The sequence below is a fragment of the Sinocyclocheilus rhinocerous genome, unplaced genomic scaffold (genome assembly GCF_001515625.1).
Source record: "Sinocyclocheilus rhinocerous isolate Xijiao unplaced genomic scaffold, SAMN03320098_v1.1 scaffold35, whole genome shotgun sequence".
NCBI lineage: Eukaryota > Metazoa > Chordata > Actinopteri > Cypriniformes > Cyprinidae > Sinocyclocheilus > Sinocyclocheilus rhinocerous.
In genome coordinates, this window is record NW_015661991.1 from 207,856 (window position 1) to 220,641 (window position 12,786).

At 38.5% G+C, this 12,786-nt stretch overlaps 1 protein-coding gene across 1 annotated transcript; it reads right to left on the reverse strand.

Annotated features, from left to right (window-relative positions):
- Positions 1-2,401: 2,401 nt before the first annotated feature.
- On the reverse strand, positions 2,402-9,836 carry LOC107727103 (G1/S-specific cyclin-D1-like). Its single transcript, XM_016536881.1, has 5 exons — positions 9,372-9,836; positions 7,781-7,996; positions 7,269-7,428; positions 5,744-5,892; positions 2,402-5,658 (listed from the first exon to the last, which is right to left on the reverse strand). The coding sequence occupies exons 1-5, from the start codon at positions 9,567-9,569 to the stop codon at positions 5,503-5,505; spliced, it is 879 nt and encodes a 292-aa protein (XP_016392367.1). The 5' UTR covers positions 9,570-9,836; the 3' UTR covers positions 2,402-5,502.
- Positions 9,837-12,786: the final 2,950 nt, after the last annotated feature.

Here is a 12,786-nt window from a genome sequence, read left to right on the forward strand (position 1 = left end):
TAAGCCTTGCTTTATATATGAGTGTTGTCTTATTAGATAAATCAAACCTTGACATTTATTGTAAAGAAAGACAGCATAAGTGCACTTTTCAAGCCAGAAAAAAAAAAGAAATTTGTTAGGTTTCAAATTAATTATCAATATAATAATACTGTTTAAAATGAAGACAAAAATTATTTGGCACTTTGGTTGCATCTGAAATCACACACTGCCCTACTAAATTGTCACAGCAGCCTATATGAACAGAGTACTATGTCTGAATTCACAGTATTCATAAAACAGTAGGCAGCAAGTCTCTGGATGACCTACTATTTCCGGCGAGATTCTAAAGTGTGCATCCAATGTACACTATACTATCCCATCATGCCACAGGAGAGGATTTGTGAATGGCAGTGAATCACTGGTAGGTCACATTTCAACGTGAATGTAGTACATCTGGATTACATTCATACCACAAATATTTATAATACGTAAAATGTACTTTTTAGTGGTCTAATAATTAGGCCTATTTGTACAAAAAAAAAAAAAAAGTTATTCAGAGAGTATGCGATTTTAGATGCAGTCATAGTGGTCAAATGTTGAATCACGTTCACAGTTATAATGAACTATACCTGTGATTACTCTGCTTGGACACCTGACTGAACTTGAGGAGAGTCTGAATTCACATTAACATACTAGCATAATACTCTTCTTTCTGCCATATAAAGACATGGTAAAAAATAGTATGCATAAGCTTTCCTGTAGCTCAAACAATAGAGCATGTCACTAGTAACGCCAAGGGCATGTCTTCAGTTCCCAGAGAAATCAAGAACTAATAAAATGTATACCTTGAATGCAATGTAAGTTGCTTTGGATAAAAGAGTTGTATTCTAGTGCACAGTTTTGCTGACCAGAAGTTTGTAGTAATCCTGAAGACCTAGATTAGCTGGTTTGGGTGTGTTTAATTAGGGTTATAGCAAAATTCTTCAGGACCTTGACCCTACAGGAGCCATATTAAACACATCTTCTAAAATCACCTTGGCACTAGTTGGTTATTAAAAAAAAGTTAGTTTTGACAATCTCTAGATTAATTTGATTCCTGATGCCATCTGGTTTATTTTTTATTTTTTTGTTACTGAATGCAAAATGACGTTCATACATTGGTCATAAGTTTCCAAATACTTTTTGGGACCACTCTATGAATTCTGTATCATCTTTATGCCTACATCAAAAGTCTACTTACTTTGATCAAAAGCACAGTACTTGTTTGTTACAGTACCCAGTGGAACTTCTTAAAGTTAAATGTCTTGCTCAAAAGTAGAATGGTGATAGTTTGTGGGTCATCCCTTGAAGAGTTTGAAAAGTTGTAACACTGACCTTAGAAGTCATTTAACTTATCTCTATAATTTTTATCAAGACATACATATGCACTTTTCACATGTGTACAGAGTTCAGTTTTTGTATGTCAGATCTTGGAAAGGCAAACCTTAGCACTTTAGCCTTTGGAACAGTGTGTGTGAGGGGAGCAATGTTGCTCTTTCCTCTGAAACCGCAGACATTGAAATGCCAAAAGCCAAAGACACAGTATTATCTCAAACCTCAGTCGGTAGCGAAGGTGCGTGAAATAGTCCGAGTTCTTTCTTTCTTGCAGTCTCCTGACTGATGCTTGCTGGCCTGTCTGCAGTGTGTTTCAAAACAGACCATCAAAGACTGTCTGTTGGGGATGCCAGATAATACTTTGACAATAAAAGAAGGGTATCACCTGCTTGATACATGAGAGAACAGCGTTTATTTACTCAACAGACCAATCCTTTCTCACCTCAGCAAGGTTCAACATTCACTTCCTCTGAAAATGTTGTTATTTTCAGAATCTGTTTTAGCTGTACACATCAGCCATATCTTCAGCTTCCTGCTTAATTCATATTTAGTGAATCTAAAAGTTTTTAAGCAAAAACAAGAACAACCTGTTTTCAACCTGTTGCTCTTTTTCGGAGGCGTGTGACACAAAGACGGCCTTACTAAGCAACTGCTGATGTATTTCACATTCAAGCACTTAATTTTATAGTTTTGCATGCGCCATAGATGAACTCAGATAAATTGGGCAACTTTAATATTCAGTGTTTCTTGTGTACGCTTTTTCCCTTGCATTTTTAATTACGAAAATTATTAGTATATTAGTCTAATAAAATAACAACATATTTTGACTTAAAAGGATAGACATTGAAGGTATGTAATTGTATTGACACAAAAACAGATATGTTCAAAAATGTTTGAAATATGAGGTTGAGGAAATGACAGAATCTTCATTTTTTTAACATTTTATAAGCTGTGCGAGCAAAATAGAAATACAAATCACGCAAGACAAGTGGTTTTTGAAGCTCAAGTTTTATTCTAGTTAACCTCATGTCTAAGATGGGTCAGCAAGATTGTGCATTTCAGACCAGTGACCGGTTTGTGAACAATAAAACAAAACAAAAATCAAACCATGACATTGTATTTCAGGATCAACACATTGTGATCCTTGGGAATGAATACCATATTGAACTAAAAGACACTACTGGTTTGTTTGCAACAGAATCAAGACATAAGGCCAAGCTTTTATGGTGTGGGGATGGGAGGATGCCAGTCAATCATTTCTCAGTTTCCCCTAAACACATTCAAGAGAAAAGCTCGGGACCTCCGCAGTCTCTTTTCATCGATTGCATGACAGACTCTTGGTGTGTGTATCAGTATACATGCTAGTTTTCATCATTCGGTTGTATTTCCGTTTCCACCTTGAGGTAAAATAGATTCCTGATACTACAGAGGATAATATATCTGTGTCCCCTGGGTCCTGAATCACCTCTTCCATCATTCCTAGCTTATCGCCGCATCTCTTTCAGCAAATCATTTCTAGACTCAATGCAAACATATAGCAGCACCATGTCAAAGGCTAAAGGGAGTCAACTAACCAACTAACAAACAACCAACCAAGTAAAACATCCCACGAGCACTGAATATATGGAATTTTACAAGGATACAAATTTTATGGGTTTATGCAAAAAAAGAAGATGAAGGGAAACACCACTGCTGATTGTAGCTGCGTCGCATTTATTAAGACAATGACTTGATGTGGACATGCCAGGTCTCTTGTATTTCAGAACAAGATGGGCAGCCACTTATACATGAATATCTGCACTGTGTTGAATTACTACAAGACAAAACTATGGCTTTGTAAGTACACATGGCAGTATAACGGTGTCATTTTTCAAATAAAAGCTTCATAAACTCATCAAGATGGGCTAGTAGAGGCTTAAGTGGGTATATAGTCTCCTTTAATGAAACAAGCTAAAAAAACCTCAAAAGAGTTTATGGCACCAATTCCATTCATTGTGCTTTACTCGCTCGCATCAGGACCCAGTAGGATGATGATTAACATGTTCATTTGCATTTGACAACAGGACTAACAGGCATGGTATAAACCAAAAAACAATAAAATAACATAAAAATAGTACTAAAGAAAAATCCCAGACTAAATCAATGCTAAATCACGACTGTAGTTTGAGGTATTGTGGGTATAACAGGAACATTTGACTATTTTTTCATCTGCTTTTTTGCTTTTTTTGTTTGTTTGTTTCTTTGTTTTGGGAATAGCATAGCGTAGAAATCACATTAACAAAAAATTGATCACATAAAAAAAAAAAAAACTACCAAAAGAACCAAAGTTGTCAATAATATCATAATTTTCTATGAGAAAATTAAAACCTATTACATGGCATTGTATTGACATTTCATATAAACAAAACCAAAAATAGCAGCAAAACAAGACAAGAGAAAGAAGCATGTCTTTTTCTTTTTTTGTTGTTTTCCATTTGAAAGTTTCATACTTGCTGGAAATCCCTCCATAGCAGCTAAATATGAGGAGTGTCTTCTCCCAGGTTCTCCTCTTAAGTTATTCCTCACGGTACAAACGTCTCAGTTCTGCTTTAACTCTTTGATGTCCAGCCATCACCCTTTTTTGCCTCCCTCTACCATCTCTAACATCTCTCCTCCTCATCTTCCTCCCCTTCCAGAGATCCACAAGACAACTGACATCTCTGGGTTTGTGCAAAATCTACTTGAAGCCACAACTTTTGTTTTAACAATAACTAGACCAGAGTACATCAACTCGGAAAAAATACTTTAACTATGGTGTCACGAGTTAGCAACTAGCGGGTCATTATACATACTTCAAACATAGGTACACTTGGGCATTCGTGCATACTGGCCTTAAGAGGGGAACTGAAAAAATAAATAGTTCTTAATCTCTGATTTAACATCGTAGTGTTTCTACCGCTCTACATGCGCTCTGTTGGATCGCACCTTAAACGTTCCCTAGCATCCATCCGTTCTGGCAAGAGGATCGCGTAGCCGTTAAACTACACCGCGGGCTTCAGTTTAAGCCTTCAACGAGCAAATAACTTCTCAATGTCCCCCTCTTCTTCTTTCTCTAACAGACCACTAACACCATAGCTAAAGAGACCTGCTCCGTCCTCCATTCCATGTTTTCCCCCATTGTTTTAACAACTGTGGATTTCTTTCTTTTTCTTTTTTTTTTCTCTAAAAGTCAGCCTTAAACGACGGACTGAAAGTGCTTTTTTTTCTTTTTTAAATGGAATGGTTTTTAGATAATACATTAATCTAAACAAAAAAGCAGACTGTGGACAGCACTGCAAGCTTAGCCGGGGGGCAGGTACAACATAAGCTTATTGTGTCATGGCAGTGATGACGATATACATTATTAATGGCAGTGAAGGCAATGATTCGAAGAAATGTTTCCGTCTGGCCTCAAGTTAGAACCTCAGCCCCTGGCAATCCACAGCCTTCTAGATCATAACAAAAATACATGCGTAAAAAATATACTAAGGTTACATAAACCATTTTGGAAGAGAAGAGAATCTTGTTAGGGAATCTGTCTAGGAATTATAATAAAGTGACTAAAGGCATGGCAAGCGGGGATATATTTACACGGCTAGACTGCAGAAAAAGCAGGGAGCACTCGTAGCAAGTGTAACAAGGTACTATCTACGAGAGAAAGCAATCAAAGATACAAATAACATCTCTTCTCTTTCAAAAATAGTTTCTGACACTTGAAATAAAAATACCCAGCGTTGTCTTTTCAGTGACAAGTCAGGGCAAGTCACAACTACTGTTGTCGTTTATACAATTTTAAAATCCTAGATAGCCTATATCATTTTTCGCTTGTTTTATTTTTGACTTAGGACATAGAGGGGGGCCGAAGGACAGAATTGAGATTTCCTTTCATTCCCTGTCCTCCACTGGTGGTCCTGGCCAGCGATAGCCCAATCGTCAAAACCACAGGGGATGCCGCTCAGCAGTCAACAGTTTGGGTGCGCTGAGGGGCAAGTTGTCGAGGTATTGGTCGGATGGTGGGGTGCAGGTGTGAGCCCGTTTTCCATTTTTCCCATGAAGCCTTTGGCCAAAGCCCATACCCAACAGAAACAAAGACGAAGAGATTCATCGCACACAAGATGAATAGCGATCCGTTCAGATATTAATGTCTCTGACGTCTGTGGGAGTGCAAGAGAAGTCCACGTCCTCCTCCACTCTTTTGGTCTCTGTGGAGATGTTGTGCTGCTGAGCTTGTCTGAGACTAGATTCCAGCAGGGACTCGATCTGTTCCTGACACGATCGCAGACAGTCCTTTGGAGAGAAACAGGGAGATTAGCAACGATGACAGCGACATATTGGGTCTTCTGGAGTGATATACGGAAGTTGGAACACTTACAGGGTCGCTTCTGATGACTTGTGAGAGGAAGCTGGTGAGGTTCTGGGACGAGAGGCAACTGTCGCTGCTTTTGAGGTACAACCCCTGCACTGCTGCTGCAACGCTGCCGGCCGCGATCATGGATGGAGGGCTTGCGATGAAGTTGACATCTGAAAATAACAAACGTACCGTGGTTGGAACTCAGGAAATTCTGAAAAAAGCCACCAAAAAGTAAGTGGCCCAAAGAATAAGAGGAATAAAATGGGCCATATTGGATCAGAAGCTAGAGTTGGGATTGAGCTCATAATGAAGCATAGCATGACTAAACTATAATGAGAGCAGGGTTGGTAGGGGACAGTCCGTGACATTTGGGGCCCGACACCATTCTGCGGCAGGGCTCAAAGCCTTTGGGGGGAGGCAGAGGACTTTGCTGTAGGTCCTGGGCAAGCTACCCCCTACTGCAGCCTTCTTATTCCCAAAACGTCCCATAAATCATGCCTCTATGCACACGTTAACGCTAAATGTGCATAGAAATCTTAGGGTTTTCAAGATATTACAATCTCCTACTTCATAAAACACAACTCCGGTGCATTCATAACCTGAACGGACAATAAGCGGAGCTTATAAATCAATGCCGGCTCTTTACCTTATACTCTCACTTTGCGCTTCGCCCACACATGGCGAACAGAGAAATACAACTGCCTTTCTTATAGGAAGTCATCCAGCATTGCTAGCTCAGAGACGAGAGGGCAATTGTCAAGACAAATTGAGCATAAAGGCACGGGAGCCTTCACCCCAGCCCATTCATTTCATTCACCAGCGCCCACCCCCTTCCCGGTATCCATCCAACCACACTCTCCCTGGCTGAGATCCCAGGCAACTTCCCAAAGAAATGCAGGTCATAAACATAAAAGGGGAGCGAGCTGCGGTGATACCCACCATGTAAATGGAGGGACAAAAAGAGTGGGGAATATACCGGAGTAGTAGTATTACTTGCTTATTCTAGCAGGTGATAAACTGACTGCTGTAGGTTTCGCGACAAAAAAAGTGGTTTTGCAGCCTAACGTCTGAACATGCTCTCAATCAAAGAGACCTGGGCATCAAGACGTCTAGACATGGGAAAATATCAGGTTACAAAGCCCTTTTCACAAGAAAAATGTCAGAAAACAGCTTCCTCTTTTTGGTTCACATGCACTGCATGCATAGCAGTGGTGTCGTGAAGCAGGCAGGGCTTCTCAGGAGCCGTGGTGCAGTCACAGCAATCACCACAAAAGGAAAACAGACTTCCTCTCTCTTGCAGAGGTTCACACTGGTTTACAATAACTGCGAGTGAGGAATTAGGACAAGCGAAATGGCTCTTTCCATTGCAATAAAGAAGTCCGCCTGATAGCAAAGTACTGGGTGAGGTAAGGGGAGGTTCTTCAATGCATGTTCGTAACAAAGCGCTCAATACTTTTGCTTGGTCGGCAATATTTACACTAAGGCAAATTCTCTTACATTAATAAATATGAACAAATTAAAACTGAACACAAACAGTTAAACATACCTGTTGCACAGAGGGCCACAAACGTCTGGGCGTGCTTGCGTAGTATCTGCTTGGAGCTCTGATGTATAGGCAGTTTGGCGAGGAAATGTTCAATGAAATCATGTGGTGTCACTGAGGCCAGATCCCACTTCAGTTTATTTAGCGCCAGCAGTTCCATTTGCTGCGAGGGAGACATAAAAAGGCCCAAGTTTACATAAAGGCGCATTTTCCATATACGATTTTACACTCTTTGACCGCTAGATGGAGATGTCGATTAATTGCACAGTCAAGCAAGGCCTACATTCAATTAGCGGACACATAAAAAGTACAAAGTTTGTAACATGCGCGTTAATATTTATGTCTGAGGGGTGGCTTTACATTTGCAGACCAATCCATTTAGCCTATCTGGTTAAGATTTTTAATCCAAGACATTCACCTACACATCTTTGCGCAAAATTACGTGACTTGCATGACTTTAATTGACGTAAGAAAACAGTTTCAAGCTGTATACTTATGAAGTGTTTAATAATTACCAATAATTCGCTGGGACGGACGGAGTTGTCCGTGTATATGCACAACTTCTCTGCTGTTAGTGGCACAGTCTCTTTCATCTTAGAGGCCAAAAACATACAAGTTGCTCCTAACAGCTGTAATCTGGTCTTTTTGGTGGGCTCCACAGATAAAAATCTGTCCAGGTAGTTCATAGCCAGCGGAAAAACTTCCTCTTCGCATTTCTGCTCTTCACAGACCTTTAAAGAAAACAAAGTATACATATAATAAAACAAAGACCTCGAATAATTGGCTGCTTCCCCCCCCCACTAAATATGCGGTAAGAATCGAAAGAAACTAATATTTTGGTGAACATGAATTAAATAAACGAAGTGAAATAATTATTTTGCTATGCTTTCATCTTCTGGAGTTACCCCACGTGTTTAGCATCTGCTGAGTCGTGCGTTTGCACTAGAAAGGGTTAAGTTAGAAAAGAGACGTTTGCGAACGCTAAAAAGAGTACTTAATCAGTTAGTTAGGCCTAATACAAATCTAAAGTATTGGACAATGTATAAATATTGCAATTTGCTGCTGATGCTAGCGCTCGGTGCTTTCCGATGCAAAAAGGTGGCGTCCAAGCTAGGTTCAGGAAACAATTTTCTAGTTCGTCATCTTTTCAAAAAATATTTAAAAATATAAAAAAATTGTTTCGCTCGACTTAAAACACATGTAAATGTCGGGTAACGCATGCTTTATTGGATAAAAGCAAAATCTTTCGAATTCAATGACGAAAACGATGCGAAATGAATTGAATTCTAAAGCCCCTACATACAAAGAGAAGCATGCGACATTTGCGAGAAGCGGGTGTTTCAAAAATTAATATAAATTATTCCAAAGCATTAAATCTAATGTTAAACATCTGTAAATCCAAATCATTCGATGGGAAATATAATCCGACTGTTTATATTACGATATTGAATTTAGAAACTTAAAACAATATTATATTTTTAGACCGTCGTGCAGGAGGTGTATGGCAAACTGAAACAAAACTTTTAAGATACAAATATTACGTTTTCTTGCAAAAATTAGGTTTGAATTATACCTGCGATTTAAAGGACAACTAGTAAGCGCGTTTACGCAAGTGATGTCAATAAAGTTTCCATTTTAGAATTTAGAGATATAAAAAACTTAAGCAAACGACAACAAAGATGGCGTATAATAAGCTACTGGCACGAGTGAGAATGCATACGTGTACATTGGAATTAAATTGAAGTAAAATCTAAATTAATTTATATTTTCTTTAGATTAATAAGAAACGACACATATGAATGGGGGAAAAATAATCGATTTAAATAAAAATGCGGTAGCGGAAACCACGGAAAACTTCCCAGGTCTAGGATTGATATTACTGTCGTAATAAAACATTATTTTTACGCAAACAAATCGCCAATAATAATCGGACAGCATATTTCCGTGCAGTTCTGGGATGGATAACAATGCTGAAGAACGCAAGTTACATTTAAACATATTTACATTTATTAAACAGTTCTTGGGGTCCAAAGAGCAAGAGCAGAATCATCATGAGGCAAACTTGTGTAGCTAATACTAAAAAGACAGCTATTATCCAAAACAAACCTCGAGCATCCATGTGGCGACGATTTTCCTCATTTTAGGTACAATTTCTTTCTGAACACACTTGAAATAATTTGGTGATGGAAGATAGTTTTCCTCTGCTTTGAGCATTGTCTGTAAAACTCGGTCATTCAACAGGTTGCTATCTTGGTAAGCTCTTCTAATGGTATCCACTTCACAGCAAAACAGCTGGTGTTCCATGTCTTCAGCGGTGCCCGAGGTTTAGCGGTGACAAAAAGTAAGAAAACTGGATCTCGTGTCGGACACTGGTCCCGTGGATGCTTTGCTGCCTCTGCTGAACCCTCTAAAACTCTCGCTGCAGCTCCGCTTGACAAAACTCCCCTATGACGTGACTGTTGTTAAGGGAAGATCAAAGCAGCAGCGAGCCTGTGAGAGAGCGCGAGGCTGTCTGCTCAGGGCGGAGGATCAATCTTAAAGAACTATCTTCTCTCGAGCTTGGGCTCCTTCCTTTAGCAGTATGGAAATAGGAGGTCCTATGCCGGGTGACGAGTGACCAAGGAGAATAGGTGGGGGTGCTGGGGGGCAGGCTGCTAGTGTTGTGGGTATCGGGGGTGGAAAGACGGGGTAAAAGGGTCTGAAGATGTGTATTGGTGAAGTAGTATTGGTAGGGGGCGGTATAATAGTCCAAATCAAGGTCCCCATGCACTGTCGCGTTGAGAAACTCAGGGCGCTCGGGACCCAAAGTTTTATTCATGTCAAATTCAAAGTCTGTTAACAATTGTTTTCTGCTGAGACACCTTTTTAGATTCTTTAAACTCTTTATGACTGTACTAGCCTATGGCACAATCACTTTATGAAGTTTTATATTACAGCCATTTATGCATAAACTCGAATGTGGTTTCCGTATATATGAGACAAATGTGTGGTCTGGGGTGGAGAAAAAAAAGCAAACTCTTTTGGGTTACCCTAAAAGAAGGAAGCACAAATGATCCTAAACCAATGAACGAGAACGCCTGTTGCCAGGCAGAACTGCGGCATAGCTTTCATCTGAAAACTCCTCGTGCAGATGTATAATGTACAAAATATTTTGTAAAATTTTCAGAAATCTCACGAGAGGTATTCCACTTGTCATCCTAACTTAATAACGAAATATAGCTCCTGAAGTTTCAATAAAATGTTTATGTGAGTAGGCTATTACATATTTCAGAAAATACTGAAAAATGTCATTACACCTTTTCGAATCGTGAATAAACAGTGTTCCTCCTTTTGAAGAGTACTGGCTTGTTTATGGAGTTTAGACAGACCATCTGCACATAGCGTTAACAACACCAATTGCTTGATAGAGTTTGATCAAATAGGGGCGCTCTCACTTTAAAGACCTCACTGCCTCACTGCTGTAGCTTCAGGATGAATCGAAGCCTTACAAATTCCACACATTCCACTTTCAGTACCGTAAAACAAGTCATTTGGTTGTCCCAAAAACTTTGGAGTTGAGAGAGGAGCTAGCAAAAAAATAAATAAAAGAAGGAAGAATTTCTTCATATTAGTACACCGTTTTCTTTTCTTATTTAATTATTTTGTATAATACAGATATATCACCGACACAATTATTTTTAATACAAGTAAACATTAGTTCACTTTGTGCTTTTTGAGATCAAATGCTACTTAGACCTTTATTGCTATTATATTTTTTATAATTAAGACTAATTTATCTGTCCATGTCCAGAACATGCGTCCGAGTGGAAAAATAAACGTAATACATACATTGTACGTTTATACGTATTTAAAACATTGTAATCTTTTCCATTATCTTTCAAGGAAAAAAAAAAAACTGTACGAATGTTTTACTCACGCCTATACTACTACTACTACTACGACTACTACTACTAATAATAATAAAAACAAACAAACAAACAAAAAAAAATCCTGACGTCTGAGATCGACTATCAATAACAAACAGTCAGAAGCTGTTTCAGGAAAGTTTCGAACCTAACCTATTGTAAATAGACTAAATAATTACTGATAGCTTTCTTGGGCTACAAAAGTGTTGCTAACAATGAATGAGCGACCATGTGAGTTTTTACTTGTACTTCTATTACCATAAGTACGGCAGAAAGAGTAGGAAGTTGTAGTGCTGCGGTCCAATCGGAAATCGCTCTCTTCTGTCTGCAGACAATGCGTGTACATTTCAAGTTCGATTTCACTCTTAAAAAATAGATAACAAAATATTAACAAGTATCTGAATTCATAAGATGTTTAGACGTTTGTGGATTACTGATGCGGTTTTTAAGGGAGCCTATTGCAAGTGACTGAAACTATCACAATCCATAGTTACCTGACAGCATTAGCACAACATTGTTTCTTCCACCTCATAGAAAACAAGTGCCGTCGGCTCGGAGGAAATTACATTTATCTGATTATTGAGCATGATAGTGAGCTTCTAACTTAGCTCGGGACCCTTTATTTTAACCAGCTAAGCATGTTTTAGTGGCCAACTTGCTGAACTCTAGCAATGAATGCAAGCTAGACTGCATTTTTAATTTGAGCAGGTTTCCCACAGTCATGGAAACTTGGAAATATCAGGGAATATAAAATTGGTGTTTTTCGGGCCTTCAAATAATTTATATTAATAGATATTCATCTTAAACAACTATATTTAAAAAAAAAATAGTTATAATTAATTCAGTCATGTTTACATTGAATTATAAATGAATAAAAAGTCATTTGTGATTTAAAATGGAAATACTTTTTCCTCTTTTAGATTATGTTAAATATATTTACACTCACATACACACACAGATGACATTTTTGTGGCACAGTTGTAATCTACACACATTTATAAGGATTTCCTCAACAAACAACTGGATTTAAACGTATAACAAAAGAGCTGAGTTTTTTTTTTCCCATCGGGTAATGTTCAGGTGGAGTCTTAAGCACATTACCCATTAGGGAGGTTTAAGGTGAATGTGGATGCCTGCATATGAATGTAGGGATGAGGGCACAATAAATAACTCTTTCTGGCTACCTAGAGGTAAACGACTCAGTCCTGGTGAGCACTGAGATTAAGAAACAAAAGTAGCGGGACAAAGGACTATCCTTTTTCAAGGATTCAAACAGGGTGTCGTTCTAATTGCCAATGAGTGCCCATCTCCTCCCTCAACTCAAGATCATTTATACCTTTGTGCAGTTATACCTTCCATCTCCATAATGCCAATGGCACATATACTGTACCATGCAATTTGTTTGTTTAAACATAGCCCTAGATGCCTTAATTTAAATCACAAAGAAAAAAAAAAGTTTTTATTTTATTTCTTTATTTTTTAAATTCAAAACAAGAGTACAATCTCATTCCCGATCTTTATTTATTTATTTTTTTTCTTAATATATTTTGAGAGAGCTGGACATCTGTCCACTGCTACAAAAGACAGAGGTATCTGAGAGGTAGTTTGTGCATCAC